The sequence below is a fragment of the Leopardus geoffroyi genome, chromosome A1 (assembly GCF_018350155.1).
Source record: "Leopardus geoffroyi isolate Oge1 chromosome A1, O.geoffroyi_Oge1_pat1.0, whole genome shotgun sequence".
Lineage (NCBI taxonomy): Eukaryota > Metazoa > Chordata > Mammalia > Carnivora > Felidae > Leopardus > Leopardus geoffroyi.
The window spans coordinates 90,878,611-90,902,545 of record NC_059326.1 but is presented as its reverse complement, the minus strand read 5'-3'; the positions used below and the strand labels follow the sequence as shown (position 1 = coordinate 90,902,545).

General features: G+C 48.8%; 1 protein-coding gene across 1 annotated transcript in view; it reads right to left on the bottom strand.

Moving 5' to 3' along the window:
* Nucleotides 1–23,935, bottom strand: part of ADAMTS2 (ADAM metallopeptidase with thrombospondin type 1 motif 2) — a 243,665-nt gene that overhangs the window by 57,936 nt on the left and 161,794 nt on the right. The window contains exons 5-6 of the mRNA XM_045485147.1: nt 18,739–18,822; nt 2,798–2,954 (exon numbers count right to left, since the gene is read on the bottom strand). Of these exons, the coding sequence (XP_045341103.1) occupies nt 2,798–2,954; nt 18,739–18,822 (241 nt within the window). The remainder of the gene's footprint in view (nt 1–2,797; nt 2,955–18,738; nt 18,823–23,935) is intronic.

The following is a 23,935-nucleotide window of genomic DNA, read 5'->3' as shown; positions in this document are numbered from 1 at the left end:
CCCTTCACTGATTTAGTCTTTATAGCTTCTGTGCATGTGTTTTACAGTGTTCTGGTCCAGATCTTGGATGTATTTTGTTAAACTTATTCCCAGGTGTTTGCTGTTTTTTATTTGTTATTTATTTTATAAGTGGTACCAGTTTTCGAATTTTCATTTTTTGCTGTTATATCAATTCAGTTGATTTATATATATATATTGATATTATATCCAGAAAATTACTTAATAATGCTAATTATTTATTCATAGATTCTTTTAGGTTTTCTATGTACACTAGCATATCATCTTCAAATGAGAGTTTGATTTCTTCCTTTCTGATCCTTATATTTTTATTTTTCTCTTGCCTTACTTCACTGGCTGGGACTTCTACTACAATGTTGAATAGAAGTGGTGATAGCAAATATTCTGGACCGATTCTCAGGTCTAGAGGAAATCTTTTCAACATTTCACCACTTTATATGATGTTTGTTATAGCTTTTTTTCTGCTAAGTATCTTTTATCACATTAAGAACATCTTCTTCCATTCCTAGTTCAGTAAGACAATTGATCACAAATGGATATTGATTTTTGTCAAATACTTTTTCTGGACCAGTTGAGATGATTCTGTAAGTTTTTCTCCTTTATTCTATTAATGGGGCAAATTACCATGATTGATTTTCATACGTTAAACCATGCATTCCCAGAAGCAGCCCAAATTCATTGTCATATAGTGCTTTTTTTAAGTAGTACTGGGTTTGGTTTGCTAATATTTCGTTTGGGATTTTGTATCTATATTCATGGGAGAAACTGGCCTATAATTTTGACGTCCATCTCAGATTTTGGTACTAATATTAGCAGGTCTCATAAAATTAGATGACAAGACTCTTTTCATTCTGTGAGGGTCTGTGTAGGATTGACATTATTCTTCCTTAACAATTAGGAAGAATTCTCTGGTGAAGCTATTGAGTCCTGGAGTTTACTTTGAGGGAAGGCTTTTAATCATAAATTCAGATATCTTTAGATGATATGAGACTATTCAAATTTTCCTTTTTTCCCTCAGATTTTATGTTTTGTCAAAGAATTTGTAAGTTTCATCTAAATTAACCAATTTATCAACACAATGATGTTCAAAATACCTCCTCATTATCTCATTATCTTTTTAAAGTAAGATTTGTAATGATGTCCCTTTTACATTCCTGATCTTAGTAAATGTGTATTTTCTTCTTTTCTTTTTTAAACTAGCATTGCCAGGGGCATCCCAATTCTTTTTTCTTTCTTTCTTTTTTTTTTTTTTTCAACGTTTATTTATTTTTGGGACAGAGAGAGACAGAGCATGAACGGGGGAGGGGCAGAGAGAGAGGGAGACACAGAATCGGAAACAGGCTCCAGGCTCTGAGCCATCAGCCCAGAGCCCGACGCGGGGCTCGAACTCCCCGACCGCGAGATCGTGACCTGGCTGAAGTCGGACGCTTAACCGACTGCGCCACCCAGGCGCCCCAGGGGCATCCCAATTCTAATCCATGTTTTCCAAACAACCAAATTTTGGTTTTGTTGATTTTTCTCTACTAGTGTTTTCCATTTCAACAATCCTGCTCTTACATTTATAATTTCCTTCCTTTCTATTTTTGTTGAGTTTAATTAGCTGTTCTTTTTCCAAATTTCTTGAGATAGATATTTCCATGATTGGATCCTTCATCCCTTTTTTCTAATGAATGTGTAAATAAGGTTATAAATATCAACTTAGTCATGTTAGCTACAACCACAACTTTTCATACATTGTATTATCAATATCATTTTGTTAAAAAATATAGTCTAATTTCTGCTGTTGCTTCTTTTTTGAACCACAGATTATTGATGAGCATATACTGTTTAGTTTTAAAACGCTCATAATTTTTCGAGCTCTCTTTTCCAGTGTGGTCAGGGGACGTATTCTGTATGATTTCGATCTTCTGTATTTTGTTGAGATTTCCCTATGGCCCTGCATAGTCTGCTTTGGTATGTCTTTTTTTTTAATGGTTGTTTATTTTTGAGAGAGAGAGAGAGAGAGAGAGGGAGCAGGAGAGGGGCAGAGAGAGAGGGGGACACAGAATCTGAAGCAAGCTCTAGGCTCTGAACTGTCAGCACAGAGCCTGACGCGGGGCTGGAACTCACGAACCATGAGATCATGACCTGAGCTGAAGTTGGACACTTAACCAAGTGAGCCACCCATGTGTCCCTGTTTTCGTATGGTTTTATGTTGCACTCATCAAGAGTGTGTATTCCTGTTGTTTGGTGTAGTATTCTAGAAATTACTCAGGTCAAGTTTCTTCATTCAAGTCTTCTGTATCCTTATCCCTGTTCTTACCTATTGTTCTATCATTTACTGAGAAGAAGATGTTAAAATCTTCAACTATAATTGTAGGCCTTGTCAATTTCTCCTTTTAGATCTGTCACGTTTATATAGTTCGAGTTTTTAAGTAAAATCTCTTAACTTCTAAAGGCGGAAAACTTATTCAAAATTGTTTTGTTTTAAAGGGGGGAAGCAAACGATTCTGGAACCCCACCTTGGATCCTGTCTGGTCTTTGGACTGCCACCCCAGGCTCTGCCCATTTCACCACCTCTGACTTTTGCTGTCCCATTGGGGGGATGCAGTTTCCTGGGGGGAAATGGCAGAGGCCAGGATGGTTTTCGATGAGCCTGAAGGTCACTAGCACTTATGCAGCCTCTCACTGGCTAAGGTGGTCTTGGCCTCTCCCCATCCTGACACACTTCCCAGCCTGGACCACAGCTGGCCCATGCCCAGCCTCCCTCCTTTCTGTGCCTTACACAGGCGAGGCTCACCTTGCATGCCCGAAGGCCCGAAGTCCTGCCTTGTGAGGAAGATGGCGTGATCGTGGTATTCATCGTGACCTGTGTCCGGCTTCTGCTGGAGGTAAGCCCAGCGGCAGACGTTCTCCAGGCTCTGAGAGGGGTTCCCAATCTCAATGAGGCTCATGGACTGCAGGGGGCGGGAGAGATGGAAATGAGGGCTTAGCGTCTGGTGGACCAGGTGGGAGCTGAGAAGGCTGTAGTGCTCACAGAAGCCCTCTGCTGGGGACCTGGTCCAGGTGGCACCAAGCCCAGCTCCCCCGGGGGCCCACCACCCACTTGGCTCCATTCTTCTGAGTGGAGGGAAGGTTCCCCGGTCACACACACCTGCAAGAGTTTTCACACAAAACCACTGCCTGGTTTTTAGGTGAGTTGTGGAGGCAAAGCTCTGAGGCCATCTGAAGCTTCACACATTCCATTCCGTCTATGCCATTTCTAGAGGTCCCTGTGGGTCTCTCAGGCACTTATTCTGTGGCAGCCCTGGGCAGGAGGCAAAGGCAATGTGGACCTCGTGCTGAAGAGCTCACAGTACTGGCAGGGTCCAGGGCAGGGGAGACAGAACTCCCGATATGGTGTGTAAGCCCAGAGCAGGGGAAGGGAACCCTATGCTCTCCCCGTTTGAAGGTATTACAGAAAACAACACAAATACAGTGGAGGAGAAAAACTGCAGCAGATCTAGCAAAGGAGCCACACAAAGAGCAGGGGCATAGCAACCATTCCGTCAGGAACCACAGACAGGAAGCCACTGGGAGAACCACGCCCCACTTGGTATCATGGCACACACCAGAGAGCCAAGGCTGGCTGAGGGACTGGCAACCTCGCAGCTCTTTCTGCACCGTGACATTGGCATTCACTCTCTAGTGCAGTCCTCACAACCACCCTGAGAGGCAGGAAGCTGAGGCTCAGAGAGGTCAAGTAACTTGCCTTAAGTCACATAGCTTGGAAGCCTAAGACCAAGGCCTATATTCAACCCTCTGCCCTAAACTGCCTCCCCAAACAAAATATACACCATACTGTCCCCAAAGCAAGGCTCCTACATACAACATGCTTCCCTTTTCTCTCTGCTACCCTCATAGCAGGAAGTGAGTGTGTATGCTCCTCTCACCTTGAACTCCCACCACCGAACAGTTCTGTCCAAGCAGAGTCCTGAGCATGTACTTCTTCTCTCTCTCTTTTTAATGTTTATTTTAATTTTTGAGAGAGAGATTGGGAGTAAGTGGTGGAGGGGCAGAGAGAGAGGGAGACAGAGGATCTGAAGCAGCCTCTGTGCTGACAGCAGACAGCCTGATGCAGGTTTCAAGCCCGCAAACTGTGAGATCATGACTTGAGACAAAGTTGGACTCTTAATCGACTGAGCCACGCAGACAACCCCCCCCCCTTTTTATTTGAGAGAGAGAGGGCAAGCACACAAGTGGTCTGGAGGGGCAGAGAGACAGAGAGAGAGAAAGAGAAATAGTCTTAAGCAGGCTCCACGCTGAGATTGGAGCCCGGTGTGGGGCTCAATCCCACAACCTTGGGATCATAACCTGAGCCAAAATTCAAGAGACGCTCAACCGACCGAGCCACCCAAGTTCCCCGCTTCTTCTCTTCAAGGATCCATCTGTCCGTAAAGCAGAGTTATGCATTCCTTAGTAGACATGTCTGAAGGTGGTCTGTTTCTTCCTGGTCACTGCAGGGTTCTCATGCATTATCCACGTCAATGACTTACAAGATGGCACACTAATTCCCAAGCCCCGAGCACAGAGCACCTGGGAGCTGAGTGTGCTCGTTATAACAAGACAAAATGAGTCCTCATGAGGTAGAGTCACAGACTGGAATGACATGTCTGGTGACCAGGACCTGCTGGACACAGGCACAGAGATGGCCAGCCCAGAGGAAGGTGCAGCAGGGGGTGGGAGGTGGAGCCCACTCTGGCCAGTGAGCTGTGAGCAAAAGTGACCTGTGTCTCTTCCTGGTTGGAGTGTTCAGTTGCCCACATGAGACCCTGCAGAGATCTCTCCTTGCTGTGTGTATGGTGGACAGGGTGATGGCATTCAGCGCACGGCTACCATTGGCAAGCAGAAATGGGTGCCCGGAGCCGCCACATTGGATTTCTCAGGGCCAATCTTTAAATCTGAATTTTATAAAGTAAGCCTAGCTCATAGTAAATGTTGACTCAAATTAACATAACAAATTATGTGGCCCAAACAAAACACATCCCCCAGGTTACCAGGTTGAGAGCCCTGGAGTAGACGACCTCATGCAGACAGCCCCCTTCCAACACATCCTTCTCGGCTGGACCCGACACTGGCAAGCGCCTCCTTCCTCCCAGAAATTCCTACAGTTCAGCCCAGGCTCCCAGCCCCTCTGGCAGCCAGAGTGATTTCGCTGCTGCGGCAGGATAATTTATTGAAATATTGATTTGCGTTTTGTTCTTGCCTTGTCTTTGCCCATTTCAAGAAGGCAGCCTGCCACCTGCGTTCTCCAGGCCCGTGGGGGTTTGTGCTGCAGGGTCTAGAGCAGGGGTTGTCTGGGATCCCCCCACCTCTCGGCTTTTGGGTTCTGAGGAGACTCCCCGAGGAGAGGGGCAGAGAGAAGGGCTGGAAAGGGCTGCACCAGGACAAAGTGGTCCTGGGGGAGGCGGATCTCAGAAAACAGGGGCTGTGTACTGGGCCCTGGGAGCCTGCGGCCCAGATGGGACTCAGAGATGGAGAAGGGTGACGTCAGCATTTGGGCACCCAAGATGCAGACCTGCTTATACATCTTATTTCTCTGCCCACGTCCCAACTTTCTCAAGGTTCTGGCCCATTTAAGAGGGGGACAAAAGAATCTAGGACTGGGATTCTCATCCATACTGGGTCCGGAGCATTCAGGAGGGTGTGGGTACCTAGGGGCCAGCCTGTGACCTGATACCGACCCGTGCACCATGGCAGGCAGAGGGCCTCTGGGTCACTGAGGAGGGAGGGGACATGGGAGAGGGACAATGTGGAACAGGAGCTGGTGCCGTATCAGCAGAGTTAGAATATGGCAGGAGATGAGCAAGAGAGGTGTGGGGGCTGGCAGGTGGGGGAGGAGGAGGCTTCTGGCTTCAGTAGAAGTGGCAAGGAGGCCCACGGGGGAGGCTTGAGGAGAGGTCTGCGAGCTTGGGGTCCACAGTACCTGGGGACACAGTCAAGGGACTGTTTTCTCCTGTCCAGCCTGCTTGCTTGGTATGAGTTTGGCAGTTTGGCTTTGGGGAGCTCTCCCCCTTATCTGGGTGCAGCCCCTAGGGGATCAGTCCAAATCCTCTGCCTCCCCCTGACAAAGGCTGGCCCGGAATCTGAGTGAGGCCAGAGGAGCTCAAAAGGACTGGACATCAGCTGAAGCAGGTTTTCCTGGAGAAACCCTGGAAGCAAGTTCCCATGAGCACCTGCTCCCTGCACCCCCTAGGTTCAGCCTTTCCTCCACCTGCTCCTCCCACATGCTGAGGGACTCCTGACAGAGTTATCCAAATAGAGGGCCCAGGAGAGGTGTCTAAGCCAGCCCAGGTGGGTCACGTGGGCTCTGACGGTTCCTCCTGCGCAACGCAACCCCGGTCTCTGCCATCCAGCCAAATCCACGCAGACCTCTGATGGGCCTCACTCTGGGAGGCACCACGGAACCGCCCTGTCTTTGCTGTAGACCACAGCCTATGAGCTGTGACCCTCCTCCCAGCGAAGAGAGGAAACAGCTATTTCTCCCATTTGTATCTCCTTCCAAAGTGCCAGAGAGAGAATGGGGGCGGGGGGGGGGGGTTGCCTGTTTCCATTAAGAAAGATTCTCACACCTGCGTTCCAGCCAGCCCTCAAGGCACCTGTCTCTCAGCTGTCTACTCGTCTCTGCGCGGGTTTCTCTAGGAAAACCTGTTTGTACAACTCTCCCGTTCCCACCTGTGCTGCGATGGGGACCATGCGTGAGCCCTGCAAGGGGCTGACCGCAGCACCAGCCGAGGACCTCACAGATGTGACGGTCCTCCCCCGGAGGGAGCCGCGGGCATCAGCTGTACAGAGTGAATTGCAGCTGAGTGGTGGTCACGATGTTTGCACCGTGGAAGGGGCATTTCTGCACCCCCAGCCTGGGTGGTAGCTCCAGGTTTACAGGAATAGTCTAATTGAAGCTGTACAATTGCCCTAAGATATATTTTTTGGAGGTGGAACCACATCAGGGACAACAGAAGTAAACAGCTCCCAAGTCCTGCTACACAAGAGGTATCTGCGGGCCTGGAAGCCCCGCTGCAATCGGAAGTGTTCTATTCCCGGGCTGTGACGAGAGACGGGAAAGGAAGGGCGTAGCCCAGACGTGGCCACCAGGTGGCGCTGCTGTCACAAGAACGGTGGTCTCTCGCGCGCCGGGCCGGCAGGCAGGGCCCCGCCCACCTCCTCCCAACCCTCTCAGGCTGGCGCTGCAGCTCTGAGCCCAGGCAGGCACAGGGCAAAGGGGGATTTTGAAGGCCAGAGACAACCTCTGCGGTCCCACCCTTAATACGCCAATTAAGACCCGTTCAAAAATTCTGTTCCAATCATTGCTTTCTGACATTTCCATTGTTTGCCCTTGAATGAGCTGAATTATTTATGCTCTTCCCTCCTTCAGTCAAGAACACAGGAGGGAAACTGGACCAGTAGCCTGGAGGCAGGTCTTCTAGGAATAACAGCGCCATGGGGTGGCTATACCAGTGCCACCACATGTCAGAGAGCCCCACAGACCCCAAACTCGCCCAGCAGCTTACCAGGGCATGGGCAGGTGACAGGTGGAGCTCACCTGGGCAGCATGAGAGTCCTGGGGTAGGAGACCTGTTCATGTCTCATCTGCTTGTGTTCTTGAACAAGTTACCTCACTGTGCTGAGCTCCCCATCTGCAGAAGGGGTACAACCACAGTACAGAGCCAGGAGCACAGGGACTTCTGTCATTGCCACCCCTCACACCCATAAGGTAGCTGAGGTCTAGCACGGGTGAGTGATGCCCACGGACATCACAGTCAGAATTCCTTAGACCCTTCCCCTCCAACGTTGAAAGATTCCTATGCGTGCTCCCCACTTGGTCTTGACTTGGTCTCTCACGACAAGATACCTTATGTTCCTCTCTGATTGTCCCCAAGTCTCTGATTTCCATTTGCTTTTGATTTCCATCATCCGAGGAAATATTTAAAATGAGAACAGTTCAGTAGCTCTGGTGCCTTCTCAAAAAAATCAATTGAAAGCCAGTTGCTATGCAACCCTCAAGTGTTGCCGATGTTCTGCTCCCTGGCTGATGGCATATTGTATAAAATAAGATAATCTCTTTTCTTCTGTCTTCCTTCCTTTTTTTTTTTTTTTTTAAGAAATGGAGGAAAAAAACGTTGTTTTAGGAAAAACTTGAGATAACTTAGAAGCTTCTCATAAGCTGGAAGACAAACAACATGGCACGCATGTAAGTGCTACTGATTTTATCCCCTCTGGAGCCTGGTGGGGACCCGGAGACAGGCTCTGGGGAGCTGGTCTATTTCCATCACGATTTGGAATGAATAACAGGATCTGAATGCCTGGGCCACTTTCTGCCCCAAGTCTGGCTCTTGGCCTCATAGCTGCCCCTGCCAAGAGAACCCCCAGATCTTGGGGGACACAGCTCAGTCCCTTCTCCTCACAGGAGTCCCTGCTACAGTCATCTTGGTTTCATGATGCTTAAATCCTTCTGGGCATGGGGGATGCCCTCCTTGATAGGGACACATGAGTTCCTTAAAGAGCAGCTCATCAGAATTCATCTTCACTGTGAGCCAAGCCCCATCTCCAGACCCTCAATCTAGAAGCCTGTCCAGTCTCTCCCTGAACAACCATTCCCTGACACGGATGTTGGGCCTCTTGTTCCTCAGACCCCAGCTGCGCAGTCAGTTGCCTGGCCACTCCATCTGGGGCCACCCCCAGTTCTATTTCCTTCAAGGTGCTCCCCACTCTGAAACAACCTTGTTTACTTGTCACTTCATGGGGAGTTCACGCTCCAGCTCCATTCGTGTGACCTGCTCTTCCTGTTCCTAAGACGACACCCCCTGCCGACCCCTGCCAGCAGAGACCTGCAAACAGGGCCCTGCTCCCGGTGGTTGTGCAAAGTGGGATCTGTGACTAGAGGACACACACTGTTAACCGTCCACAATGAGACGAGTGCCAAAAAGGGAAACCTGTCCAGCAATTTGATGGTGTGGTTTTATGGGAATGGAATTTAATAATAAAAAGTCTGGGCTGGTATTTTTGTATATCTTGGTTTTGTCACATTTTCCTTTTCTAAGAATTCCTTTTAAACATATTTTCCAGGACTACTGGTCAGCGATGGGCCCTCGGGGCTGAGTGTTCTGTGTGTCCGGCTCAGCGACCTCAGCCCTAAACCTGCTCTTCACAGATGGTCACTTTCCTGTGTTGTCGGGTCGCTCCAGGTCAGCGGGACGTTGCTCCTGAGTCCTGAGGCTGACGGCTGTGCTCTCTTAAATCAACCAGAGCCCACAGCTAAGTACGCTGCACCAAACCTCTGTGCCCAGGGTGGCACACCCTGTTCCAGCAATGCTGGACCAACAGGTGGGGTCTGCACTCAGTCCCTTCACGTCAGGGTATCTGGACAGCACCAGCGGTGCCCTCCTGACTCTCCTGAACCCCTGCCTGCACTTCTGCCATGTGTCCCCCCTCAGGAGATCGAAAGCCACACCCTGGAAGCCCTTACACTCCAGCAACCTGTCCCAGGAGGACCGAGCATCAGTCAGGCCCTGTAACTTTCTGGAATCCCCCAGGACACACTGGCCATGACAGGCGATGGCCCTTTCCAGAGACCTCCACCATAGCCTCATGGGCCCCACCTGGGCTCCCAGGGGACAGGCAGGGCAGGGTAGAAGGTGGGCAGGGCATGGGTAAGCTTTGCTACAGGAGACAGGTCAGCCCAGCTGGATCCCCAGGGGCAGCAGAGGAACAGGGAGCATGCTGTCCCTCTCGGCCATGCTCTCGGCCACCGGGGATGGGCAATCCCCCACAGCCTGCGATGACCTCTATCCTGACTCCTCTGATGTCACTGGCAGAGGTGTGAGGCTGGGCTGCTGAGCCCTCGGCTGGGGCCCAGTAGGCGCTCTCTGGGTTTAGCTCTGAAAGCGTGCTTCCTGCTCCAGATTCTCCCTTCCAATTCCTAAACTCCTTCCCAGCAGGAAGTCACGGGAGCTGGGGTCCCCCTGTGCCCCTCCTGGTTGCCACTGTCCAAGTACTGGTCTCACTGAAGCTGCCCTACTGCCCAGGTGAGCTCCAGCCATGCACCTTGCTGGTCGTGACCTCCAGGCAGCCCCGTGGCCCACCCACTTCCCCATAAGTCCCTGGGAAGAGCCAGACAATGCTCTCCACTCTGCCTTTGGGGGACTTGGGGTGAGGGGCGTAACCACATGGCCCTGGCCTTGAGGGAGGTGCCTGTACTCCTGGGGGATTTGGCCTCACCTGCAGGTAAGGTGGCAGCCTGCATTCTAGCCCAGATGGTTTGCTCAGAGGTCCCTAACCAGGAGACTGGAAGAGCCCCTGGGCCCAACCACAAGGTAAGAAAGGTAAGACAGTGACCCTGAGGGCAGAAGAACCCCTCCCCTCCCCAATTGTCTCCGAGCCTCCACAGAGTTGAGGTGCCAAGTGAAAGCAGAAAATCCCTTCAATGTCCTCCTTCAAATCACGAATAAAATGTTGGACATGACAGAGCCCTGTCGCATGCCACTGGAGACTCTACTCAGGTGGATTCAGTTAAACAGGATTACTTGGATTCTGCCATTTTTAAGTGCTTTTTAAAAAATGTAAACTATTTTTTCATAATTAAAAATGCACTATTCTGTGTAGAAAAGAAACATGCTTATCATGATAAATTATGAAAGTTCAATAAAATACAAAGAGGAAAATAAAAATCCATGGCCTACTGCCCAGAGAGAAATATTAGTCACCTTTGATATATTCTTTCCAGTCCCTTCTGTACATATATTTGTACACAAAATTAAGATCATACTATAAGTTGGGGCACACAGGTGCTCAGTTGGTTAAGCATCTGACTCTTGATTTCAGCTCAGGTCATGATCTTACAGTTCATGAGATCGAGCCCCACACAGGGCTCTGCACTGACATCTCGGAGCCTGTTTGGGATTCTCTCTCTCTCTCCCTGCCCCTCTCCCCTGCTCTCTCTCTCAAAATAAATAGAAAAAATTAAAAAAAAAAAACTTAGGGGGTGCCTGGGTGGCTTAGTAGGTTGAGCATCTGACTTCAGCTCAGGTCATGATCTCACGGTTCATGAGTTTGAGCCCCACATCGGGCTCTGTGCTGACAGCTCAGAGCCTGGAGCCTGCTTCAGATTCTGTGACTCTCTCTCTGCCCCTCCCACACTCGCACTCTGTCTCTCTCTGTCTCTCAAAAATAAATAAACATAAAAAAATTTTTTTAAACTTAAAAAAACCCCATACGATAAGTTATATTCTGTTTTCCAAAAGCAAATAAAGTTAACTGTATGCTGTAACAATTCCCCAGTGCTTTGAAAGTGGGATTTATGGGGCACCTGGGGGGCTCAGTCGGTTAAGTGTCTGACTTCAGCTCAGGTCATGATCTCACGGTTGGTGAGTTCGAGTCCTGCTTTGGGCTCTGTGCTGACAACTCAGAGCCTGGAGCCTGCTTCGGATTCTGTGTCTCCCTCTCTGTCTTCCCCTCCCCTGGGCACACTCTGTTCTCTCTCTCTAAAATAAATAAACATTAAAAAAATAAAAAAAAAATAAAGTGGGATTTATTAGCAGCCTAATATTCTACCACACAGACGTATTACAGTTTATTTAATTGGACCCCTGTTAGTAGACAGTTGAGATTTTTCCCAGTTGTTTACACTTAGAAATAAGGCCATGGCCTTTGTCTTTTTCCTAAAACTTTGTCCACAATTCTGATAACTGCTTTGGGATAGAGTCATAGAAATGAACAAGGCGGGTGGCCAGCAAACAGGAAGAACCTTTTTAAGGGCAGTGGTGAGTACTGTCACATTTCCTTCTAGAAATGTGTACCCATTTATACTCATACCAGAAAAGGGTAATGCTTTACCCATCCAAGCCAGCAGTTAAATCCCTCTTTCTAATCTGAGCACAGGCGATCCTTTAAAAATGTTAAATTGCAGGGTGACTGAGTGGCTTAGTCAGTTGGCATCTGACTCTTGGTTTCAGCTCAGGTCATGATCTCACAGTTCATGGGGTTGAGCCCCGAATCAGGCTCTGGGCTGGCAGCGTGGAGCCTGCTTGGGATCCTCTCTTTCTCCCTCTCTCTCTGCCCCTCGCCTGCTCGTGTTCTATTTCCCTCTCTCAAAATAAATAAACTGAAAAAAAATAAAAATGGCAAATTGTATTCTTTATTTGATTAATAGTACAGTTAAAATTTTTTCCTTCTTTTTTTTTTTTTTTTGCCCATTTGTATTTTTCTTCTGTAAATTGTTTATAGCCAATTCTGTTTCTCCTATGGTTTGTAAGAGCTCTTCATATATTAGGGTATCACTGCCATATTGCCAGTGTTTTTCATGCTCGTGCTTTGTCTTGTAATTGTTTCTGGACAGAAGTTTTATACTTTAAGTGTTCAAATATATCTATCTTCCCCTTTATAATTCCTTCTATTGTACTTACGCTTAAGGAGCCCCCTTGACAACCAATATTTTCTTCTTGATTTTTGTGGTTTAAATAGTTGAATGTTTTATTGGCCTGTTATTTATCATATGTTATTTTTAATTTACTATACATGAAATTTATATTTGTCATATATTTATTTATAACACTTAATAACCATTTCATTTATATTTATCACATGTTAAGTTAAATATATGAAGTGTTTTCAGAGCTCCCTAGTTTATTCAATTGATCTGTTAATGCTTACGCAAATACATATGATTTTAATTATTTTCACTTTATAAGATGTTTGAAGTAAATCTCTCTTTATTTGCTTAGCTTTTGAGGCTTTCCCATTCAGTCTTTTTTTTTTTTTATGTTTATTTATTTTGAGAGAGAGGGACAGAGGGAGAGTACGCACACGAGCAGAAGAGGGGCAGAGAGAGGGAGGGAGAGAGAGAATCCCAAGCAGGTTCCACACTCTCAGTGCGGAGCCTATTGTGGGGCTCAATCCCATGAACCATGAGATCATGACCTGAACTGACATCAAGTAGGATGCTCAACTGACTGAACCACCCAGGTGCCTCTCCCAGCCAGTCTTGACTGGATTATAAGGCTTCCAGATGAATCTTAGAATCATTTCACCAAATTTCCAACTATTAATTTAGGAAAAATCAGTATCTCTACTATACCCAGTCTTCCTGTAGGAACAACATATGTCTCTGCCTTTATTTTTATTTCCTTCCTATCATTAACAATGTGCAATTTTCAGGGCGCCTTGGTGGCTCAGTTGGTTAAGCCTCCGACTTTGCTTCAGGTCATGATCTCACAGTTGGTGGATCTGAACCCAGCACAGGGCTCTGTACTGACAGTGCAGAGCCTGCTTGGGATTCTCTCTCTCTCCCCCTTTCTCTCTGCCCCTCCCCTGTTTGTGCTCACTCTCTTTCTCTTTCTATCAAATAAACTTTAAAAACAAAACCATGTGCGATTTACTTACTGTAGGTCCTGTATCTATCTTGTTAGGACTGGGCCAGATATTTTATATTTTTGCTTACTTTTGTAAATGGAACTTTTCTTTCCCTATTATATCTACTACTAGGGTATTGTGGGTTTGTGCAAAAATTAGCGATCTTTTTTTTTTCAATATATGAAATTTATTGTCAAATTGGTTTCCATACAACACCCAGTGCTCATCCCAAAAGGTGCCCTCCTCAATACCCATCACCCACCCTCCCCTCCCTCCCACCCCCCATCAACCCTCAGTTTGTTCTCAGTTTTTAACAGTCTCCTATAAAAATTAGCGATCTTTATAGAATTATCTTACAGTTGGCCATGTCACTAAACTTCTTTAATTAACTCTAAAAGCTTTACAATGGATCCTCTGGGTTTTCCAGGAACATAATCATCAGCAACCAATTAAAATTTCATCTGTTCTTTTCCGATATTGGTTCCATGTCCTAAGACATTATCTAGAATTTCCAGAACCTCAGTAACAAAGCTACCTTCTGGTCACCACGTTTACTGTAACTGCCTCAATGAGGGCAGTATTTCCCAAAGTGAGTTCTGTAGAATGTTGACTACTTGAGGAAAAGGGTTCCACTGAGAAACAGGTTTGAGAAGCTATGTGTAGTGATCCACTTCTTGAGATTCACCGTGCACATTTCTGTTGTAAAGTCTCTGACAGATTCTTTGACAAGCCTTTCCCAGACTCACTGGACTATGGAACCCCTCTATTTTCCCGTGTAAATGTCTAGGAGCATCCTATGAATTAGCTATGCAGACGCTCTTAGGGACATGTGCTTCTTTTCTCCACCTTTAAATAAAATTTTGGTTGTCATGTTACCATCTGTTACTAGTTTTCACAGATTTTTGAATACTGGGAGGTACTCTCTCAGCAACTATGCTGCAGACCATGCCCTTGCCCTGCTGGTGGCTTCAGAGCATCAGGGGCTCCTGGAAGCTCTTTCTAAGGGGCCTCACATTCGGCATACTTCACCATGCACCCCCCACTCATGCCTTTGCAAGCAATACTCATCTCTTCTCTCCAAGCCCCAGGCCCCCATGCCAGCCTCTCCTGCCATCTCTACTGGGGTGGCACTCGGCACCTCAAACTCAACACATCCCTGTTGAACTCATTGCCTTTCTCCCTCCGACACCCTGATTCTCTTCCTGTGTTGTCCATCTGAGTGGTTGACATCAATCAGCATGCATCTGGCTGCCTGAGGCATGGGCTCAGGGTCTCCCCACCTTCATCCACTTAGAACCCATGTCCTCTGGATTTGGCCTCCTACAGTTCTCTTCCATCTGCCTTCTTTACCCCAGCCTGTGGCCATGGTCTCGGTACAGCCCACCGCCGTCCTCCCTTCAATGGCGCCCGCACCCTCCTCAGCCAGGCTCCCACCCACCATGATGCCCACAGGAGTCCAGGGATCCTCTTGGAAATGCAAATCAGATCCTGGAAACACCCTTCTTCTGGTTCTTCTCCCTTTTACTCCCTTCCAGTCAGTTGGCCTGACATTGTGAGGGCTGCCTGCCTCATCTTCCCCCCATGAGTCCCTGACCCCCTGTAATCATTGTTTCTTTGTCTGTACCTCTGCTTTAGAAGCTCTTGAGGTCAGGGACCACGTCAGTGGCCCAGCACAGAGCCTGGCACACAGAAACCCTTCAAAAACTATGGGTTCAATTACAAGCTTTTGTCATTTGGCAAGCAAATGTGATGAATTATATGAACAGACTTCCTGATATTCGACAATTGCCTTATTCCCAGGATAAACTCTATTTTATCGTGCTGGGAGTTTCTTTTTCTGCATTATTGAATTAAGCCTCAGGATTTTTTATGTCTATTTTTAGAAGGAAGACAGGTCTGCACATTGTCTTGGACATGTTACCTCTGGCAGCTTTGAGTATAGGAATCACACTGGCTATAAAAATAAATTGGGTGGATGTCAGAATATATATATATATATATATATATATATATATATATATACATATATATGTATATGGTGTGTGTGTGTGCTCTGAAACGATTTCCATGGCATTGTATTATCCTTGCTAATAATTCCTTAGAAATGAATAAGAATGCACTGGCAAAAATAGATGATCTGACTCTCTATTTAGAGGTAATTTTTAGAGAACTCTGAAAGTGCTAGAGAACTTGAGTTCCCTCCATGGTTATGGGACTTATGGTGTTTTCTAACATTTTCGGCTTTGAAATATTCTCATTTCCCAGGAAATCCCTGGCTTCCCAGGGTGTCCTCGTCCCTGACTCAGAGATACTCAACTGTTCACCTTCAGGTTCTGAGACTTCTGCAAATGTCGGACTGTTGGTCACACAGTCTATCTACCTGCTGGCAGCCGTGAAGGGGAAAACAACAACAAGAAAAAATGGCTTTGGGTGGGGACAATTTAGCACAGAGCCTGCTGGGGTGTAGTTAAAATAAACGAAGCTTTGCTTCCTTGAGCAATCGACACATTTCAGGCCGAATTGAGAGCCAAAGCTTTGCTACCACTAGGAAGCAATTAACAATGCACAATTTCCAAATTTGTCTTTTTAACCAATATGGGGGCAACCAGGGGCAGAGGGGACGCAAGCTGCCACCTGGTGCCCAGACCATTCTGTGGCTCTCCAACTCTATCTACTTCCATGCCCTTGGCCAACCTGAAGTTTCCCATTTCCCCCCTCCAGCAGTAGAGAAAAGGGGTGGGGGATCTCACTGTGTCCACACCTCATGCCAAATTTCTGAAAATTCTCAGACACCGAAGGATGCTGGCTGGAGGGCCCCAGGTGGTAATGGAGGGGCTGGAAGGAGCTGGTCTGGGGAAGGAGAGAAATGAGGGGGGGGGTGCAGAACATGTGGACAGCTACTCCACTGGGCCATTCCAAAGACCCCTGCCTGTGAATGGAGGCTGGGACTGGATCTCTGGGCTAGGGTCCACCCTCAGCTTCCTTTCCCAGGGAGTGCAGCACCCCAAACCTGAACACAGGGCTAGACAGCCTCCCTAAGCCCTCCGATAGCTGGTCCACCTCATCTGCTGGCCATCCGGAGGGAGGGGGGTTGAGAGAGGACCCGAATTGGGGGTCTTCCAGCAGCGGCCTAGTGTGGCAACTGCCCCAAATGCCTTCTCTTCTGTCCAGATAAGCATCCTGGTGTAGGTTACGTTGTGTACACCCTTTCTCATCTTTCAGTCTGTGTTTCCTCGCGCTCTCTCTCTCTTTATGTCAGAGGTTTGCATTCACTAAGGTTCTCTTCTTGATTGGTTCAATTATTTCTATTTCCTAATTTTTTAATTTCTGCTTTTCCGAAACTAGCTCCTTATTTTTGTCCTCCTTAGGTTTTTGGTTTGCAGTTCTTATGGACTTTTGTTCTAACATTACTGCAGGGTCCATGTGTATTCATTCTCTCTTGTGTAATCTTGGAAAGCACCTGCGAATTTGCCTCTGAATACAGCTTTGGCCACACTCTATATAGGTTTTGATCTGTAGTACTATCACTTTCATTAATTTTCCCAGCTCTAATAGTCTTCCAAGCAGGTTGTTTTTTTAACTTTTCAAAGAAATTGGACTTTTTATTTCAGTTCATATATCCCTTCCTTCCACCGCGTTTTAGGGCACTGAGTCAGAAAAGATAGCCCAGACAGTTTTTGCTGTATAAAATTCACTGGAATTTTCTTTACAACCTAAAGTACTTTTGTAATTTTCAAGTGTTCTAGGATTCCTCAAAAAGGAGTCACACAGGGCAAAGAAGAAAATGATAGAACTACTAATTTAACTTTATACATTATTATTATTTTATTTGAAACTTCTATGCCTTTTAAAATGTAATCTGTTAAAGATCTTAAAAAGAGAATGAAAGACTCCCGCGGTTAGTTTTTTTCCAATTTCTGCCTTGTTCTGACAGTCTTCTTTGATACATCTTATGTTCTCCCAGGGGTGCATGAAAGAGCATAACTGGTGTCCTTACTGTGGCCGCTTCTACTTTAGAGGGACGTGCTTCCTAGGGTAAAGAGAGTGGGCTCAAGATCTACTATTCCTGGAATTCATCCGGCCACACGAGCCCTCCATTGTCGTTTTTTATACCACAGGCCTTGTAGGTTGTGTGCAGTTCGATTTTACTGTTGGAGACGAGGATTCTTTGTCTTTGAGCAGATGAATTAACCCTGTACCTAATTACCATGCCTGATGATTGGTTTTTGTACATACTGAGCGAAGTCAGACGATGGATTCTAGAATTTGGCTGCAGGGTGAGAAGCCCAACTCCGCAGGAGCCAAATGACACTGGCCACTCACCCAGAACACCACCAACCCACTTTAAGCCTCAGGGTTCTTATCTGTGAAACGGGGATTGTCATACATCCGCCTCCCCATCTGCCCTTGGCTTCAGTGAGTTAATACGGGTAAAGTACTTCTGACTTGCCCAGCACAGGGCTTCTTCCTTCCTCACCATCTTTCCTTTCTCTGCACCCCCTTATCTTTCTGTCTCAGGTCTTGGGTCACTGTCTCTGGGGGCTTCCTACCCCAGCTGCACAGACCCCTGCACGCTGCTAGGAAAGACAGCACCAAGCTTGACAGCAAGAGAAGATAGGGAGGGCAAGAGAGCCCAGTGAGGGCAGAAGCCACACAGCATAAGAAGAGGAGAACATGGGTGGAAGAGGTGGGAGGGAGGGGAGAAGTAACCTGTGTTTCTGATGCTTTGATGTCTGGGGCCATGCTGACCCTCCTGGGGTTAGCCAATTCCTAGAGATAATAAACAACTCGCTCTGGAGCATGCTTTTCAAATGCAAACCAACCAGTTCAGAGTCCGCACCCCCAGCCACCTCCTTCATTGGGCTTTCACCACCCTGCCTGAGTCACTCAGGGCAGGTACTAGCCACCTACGACCCAGAGCCCACAGGAATTATTCACGCTGGCCAGTCCTGTGCCTGCTTACTCTGCCACACCCAGCCTTTCCTGTGGAGACAACAGTCCCCCACTCCTTCTGCCTTCTGACCCATCCTGGTGCTGCCCCAGTGGCCCTGTGTGAATGATAAACCGACTTTTCCATGGCAGTCACCTCCTGATCATCAGTTAGCCTCTCCACACATGAATAATAACAAAACCTACATTATAAAACCAGGGGTGAGGTGAAAGGGGATCAGGAATATGGGGGAGGCTCACGAGTTTCTTGTCTCTTCCAGGTACCACGGGCCGAGCTGGGGACAGGCACTGAGGTTTTGGCTTTCAGAGGAGACCTGTGCCTCACTGGAGGGTCCCCATTCACCCCACAGAGATCACAAGAGTTGGGGAGGCTCCACTGTGTCTGGAAGCCACCAGCTCACTCACCTTCCCGTAGCTAAGCAGGATTATCCGCACCAACACGACATTGATGTGGGCCCCCAAGGACTCGTCATGATAGATTTCGTTGACCTGAAAGACAACCAGGGAGGTGTCAGCAGGAGCCACAGGCCTGAGGACCACCTGCAGATGACAAGGTGGAGCCCAGGGGAGGCTGTCAACCCGCCCACGCTGTGCGGTGCCCTCCACAAACAGGGATGACAGTCCCTGTCTCACAAAGCTTAACAGCAAGATGCCATATTTGTCACCACCGCTAAATTGGATTGCCGGAAGCGTTGCCATGAGGTCACAGGGGCAGGGTGCACATCCCTAAATGTGGGTCAAACTAGATTTTTTAGTCCACAGTGAGACGATAGCTCTAAAAGCCAGTTTATAAGAGAGAAAGGGGTTTTTGTCTCCAAAGTATTGCTTTATCTCTCACAGGCAAAGCCTGGCCAATTTGGCTCACAGACTTTGACTGAAAGTCATGGTGTGGAAGCCAAGAAGGCAGTTACATGGAGAGGTCCCGCTGCAGCTGGAGGGGGCAGGAGGGAGGAAAGGGGGAAGAAAGACCGAGAGGAATGACTAGGCTTCACTTTACTCCTTCCACCCCTGACCTCCAGCCCATGTCTTGAGTCACTGGTGGGGGGTGGGGAACAGGGCAGGGAGCATAAAAATAGCCCTGATATTTGGGAAGAAGTCAAAAGCAGAGAGGGCTTGATTCTGCTGTCCGGGACCTGGGAAGGGACAGGTTCATATGGAGAAGGGGTGGCTTCAGAGAGCCCAAATGGAGTACAGCTCCCAACTACACATAGGGGACCCAGGGATAGTGGGCAGGATACCTGCGGGCTGGCCTGTGGGTTGGCTTCAGAGAGAGTCCAGGGGGTGCTGTCCTGCAGGAGGGCTGTCCTGCAGGGGGGCAGATGTTGTGTGGCCACGGCAGAGAGAATAAACCCCGAATGACCCCAACCGCAGGGCCAAAGCCTGGAGGGTCAGTGCCCAGGGCAGGGCATGCTGGGACAGATGTGTGCAGACGCAGGGGGGCTAAGCCATGCACCACCCCTACCCTGAGGGAGGAGGGACAGGAGATGAACAGCCCTGGTATGGGCTGAATTGCATCCCCTCAAGTTCCTAACCCCCAACATAATGCTATTTGGAGGTGGGGCATTTGAGAGGCTATTAGGATTGGCTGATGTCATGAGAGTGGGGTCCCCCGCCATGTGAGGACATGGCAAGAAGGAGGCCATGTGCAAGCCAGGAAGAGAACCCTCACTAAGAGCCAAATTGGCTGACACCTTGATCTTGGATTTCTAGCCTCCAGAACTATGAGAAATTAATGTGTGCTGTTGAAGTGACCCAGCCTGTGGTATGTTGTTAGAGTAGCCTGAGCTAAGGCAAGCCCAGAGTCAGAGCTTACCCTCTGACCTGACTATTCCCCCTAAAGCCTTCTGAACAGGAAGAGCCTGAGCCACCTCTCAGGGGCCGGGTCACATTTTCCCTTCAATCCTGGAGTGAGGGTGGCATCAAATATAAGAACTAAAAAATAGCTGCCTTTTTCTTCACCCATCAGCTTTGGTGTGTAGATGTCCATCCTGCCAAGTGTATAACCTCCTCCCCCCCCACCCCAGTCCAGCAATGAGCCCCTTATAGATTTGCAATGGGACTTCTCAAGCTGAACCACCCTGGCCTTTCACAGGGCCCACCACCCATCCCGGGGTCCCGAGTTGCCTGGCCTTGGACTGTCCTTCCCCACGAACCTTAGCAGGTACCCAGTAGACCCAGGAGAAAGCTATTGGCCCCATTGCATGCCAAGCATCATGTTAGCATTTGGGATTCAGTAACCAGCCTGGAACTGGCCTTCTGTCAAAAACAGCTCCACCATCATGATGATGCTGATGAGGACCTTTAGAGATAGGCAGGGAAATTGAGGGCATATTAATGGTGAATCTGCCCCAGTGGTGATTAGTGGGCTCCCTAAGGATGTGGCATTTCATCTCAGAGATAAGAAATGAGAAGGAGTTAACTCAGCAAAGCAGGGATAGTGTTCTGGGCAAAGAAAGTAGCATATGCAAATGTCCTGGGGGTCAGAGGCAGTAAAGTGTGTTCTAAGAACTGGGCAGGGGGGAAAGGGCCTCTGAGGTCAGACTACACAAGTATTCAGGTAGTGAGAAGGATTCCAATTCTGTTCAAAGAGCAATAGAGGATATGGAGCCCTGAGAGAAATATAATGACACTGCATTTTACAAAGATTACTCTGCCTCCTTTATGGAATGTAGATTGAAGTGCCCACTACAGCAGTTGAAGTGTCAAGTGTGGGGCTCAGATTTGGGGATGAGTGGAAAGAAAGAACAGATGTCAGGAGTGACGTGGACTAGAATTGGGGAGGGCACCTCCTATACAGCCCTGGGACACCCTGGGTCCTGCTTGGCCTCATCCTCTTGTTGGCAAATGGAGGTGGTCCATCTTTGCTTTGCATGGAGTCAGGGAGGAAAAATGTCCCGGGGTCATCTCTCAGAGCTTCCCCAGAAAATGAGGGGCTTCAGGCTCCTTTGACACCCTGATAGTGCCTCTCTGGAGCCCATGTTCTAATTGCACTTCTCAGAGCTGGCCTAGGGGTGCATCCCAAGCGGACCTGGCCCCTCAAGTGCACGGTGATGCTGTAAGCCTGTGGTGTTACAATCTTTATGAAGACAGGAAACCTGCCTTGATATTCGGAAGGGATTCAGGGCTGAGTTCACAGAATTATCTAGATCATTTTATGCTCCCAACAGCCCTTGGAGGCCAGAATGAGAGGTGGTCAATCCCACCTGAGCAAAGGGTAAGCTGAGGTTCTGAGTGAGGGTATGCTTGCTGGTTCCTACAGGGAGGGAGGTCCCCTTCCCAGTTCCTGGCCCAGATCTTGCCCTTCAGGGCCCAGCATCCTCCTGTTCCCCTGGTCCCTGCCACTGTGCCCAAAGGTAGCCACTCGCTTCTTGGGTAAGGGGTCCCATGTCCTTGGATACTGAGCAGGCCTGACCCTGACTCCTGATTTGGGACAGGAGGTAACCAGAACCCCAGGGACCCCACCACTCAGTGCTAAGCTCTATGAGGCAGAGGCCCACATCCTGCTGGGGGTGGTGGCAAGGCGACCTGAGTCTGGGGTGTCAGGCCACTGAGCGGACACTGGACAGGGGAGGCCCTGCCTTCCAAGCCACCTGTTGGCTGCCAGCTTGCATTGGCTGGGCTGGGCTATGGAGAAGCACACCCATCAGAGAGCCAGTGAGGAGGCTAGGCCATGGGTCAGGTTGGCAGCCAGGCCTGCTCTGGAGACTCCCCCAGCCACCCCCTGACCCCAGTCACTTTCAACTGCAATGAGCCTTTCATGGTTTCTCCCTTAAGAAGCCTCTGTCCCTTCCACGGGGGATACCTCTCCACATGGTCTGTTCCTCTAGGAGAGTCAGTGGGCCATGCCCTGGCCTCCCTCTATGATACCTCTCAGGGAATGCAGGGCAGTGCTGAGGAGAGGGCCACCCACCACCCTTTCCCTCTGCCGGTCTGAGGAGTGGGCCCTGCCCTGCTCCCCAGGGTGACATCAACTTTTCAGGGGGCTGTAAAATTGCCTCAGCCCTGGAGGCAACTTCCTTCCATTCCCCACGAGATCCCGCACAGATGCTAGAAGCCAATGGGACTCACCTGTGCATGGAGACCATTGGGAAACGATGAGTCAAATTCCTTAATAGGAACACAGCTACAACATTTCTGCCAAGCAGAGAGCTGACAGACGTGGCAAAAAGGGTCACTGAAGACGGAAGACAGCCTCCAAACATCTCCCTCACATCGTCCCACTCCTCCCCTGACCCCAACCCCATCTCCCAGCCAGGCAGGCAGGCAGGCAGGCAGGCGGCAGGGGCTCCCAAGAGCATTTCTGCCTCTTGTCCTGCCCACACCCCCACGCACCGTTCTTCAGGACGGTCACCACTCAGCAGATCTGGCCTCCTCTTCTTCTGCCTGAAACCCTCAATGGCTCCCCACTGCCTTTAGGAGCAGCCCCGGTACCTTGGCATGGCACTCGGCACTCGGCACTCACAGCCCTCTTTAAGCTGGCCCTGGCTGGCTGCTCTGTGTTCCCCTTCAGCTACTTTGCCTGGGAGGCCCCAATCTCAACAGCTCCGCCTTCTGCAAAGCCTGGCTGCCCTCTCCGGCTGCTTGTGCAATGGAATTCCCTCTCCCCCTCTCCAGCCCCAGAATTCTTGAAATATCTGAAGAGCATCTGACAAAACAAAGTCATGGTAATAAATGTGTTTCAAAGAAGGGAGGGGGCGGTGACACTCCTGCTTAATTCCCATCCACTCCAAGGCCTTCCCACTGAAATCAGAATAAAATCAAAGCCCTACAAGGCTCTTCTCAGATTGCCCTGGTCTTGCTCTGTGTATCTTGCATGGAGAGACCATCCCTACCTCAGGACCTTTGCACTTGCTGTGCCTTCTGTCTTCTCATGCTTTCCCCCCAACACAACTGTCTCAGCTCACAGTACCCCCTAAAGTAGTTGCTTCCAGCCTGGACTATGCACTTGATAAGAGAGGCACCGTTCCTCCTTGCTCACCGCTGTGTCCCCAGTAGCGTGAATGAATGAATGGGTGAGTAACTTTGGAGAATGTGGAACGATAGGAAATAGGCAGAAATGTGTGACAGCGGCAGGACTCATGATGCCCGGTAATGACTGAGACCCTAGCTACATGCCCAAGTGCATCCCCATCCCTACTCCACTCTCCTGGAAACCTGTGTGCTAGGGAGGCTGCTCTCCTCTGCTCAGACCACAGGGGGAGGGGAAGCCAGGACAGTGTCCTTGAGCCCTGTCTTGAGAAATTGATCCTGGAATCATTAAACCTTAGGGGAAAATGTTCAAAGCTGCAGCCCTTCTCTGTGCAGAGAGAGGCCAAGGGTTCTCTTGTTTGGGGAAATACACTGTAATGTGCCTTTTGTTTATGCAAAGATGCGGCCAAGTTTCTGTTCTGGAATAGACAATAAGGAAGGACACAGGCTCTGCATGATAATGTAAAAGTTGGCTTTCTTCGTGGCATAGTTCCACCCTGGTGACCAAGGAGCCCTGGCAGGTGGCCTAACCCTGCTGGGCAGAGGTGACTTTCCCCTCTGCTGGAAGGATCTGGGGACAGGAGGGTGCAGGGAAGACAGGTTCAGGAGATGGGGCTCCCTGTAGGCAGAGCCA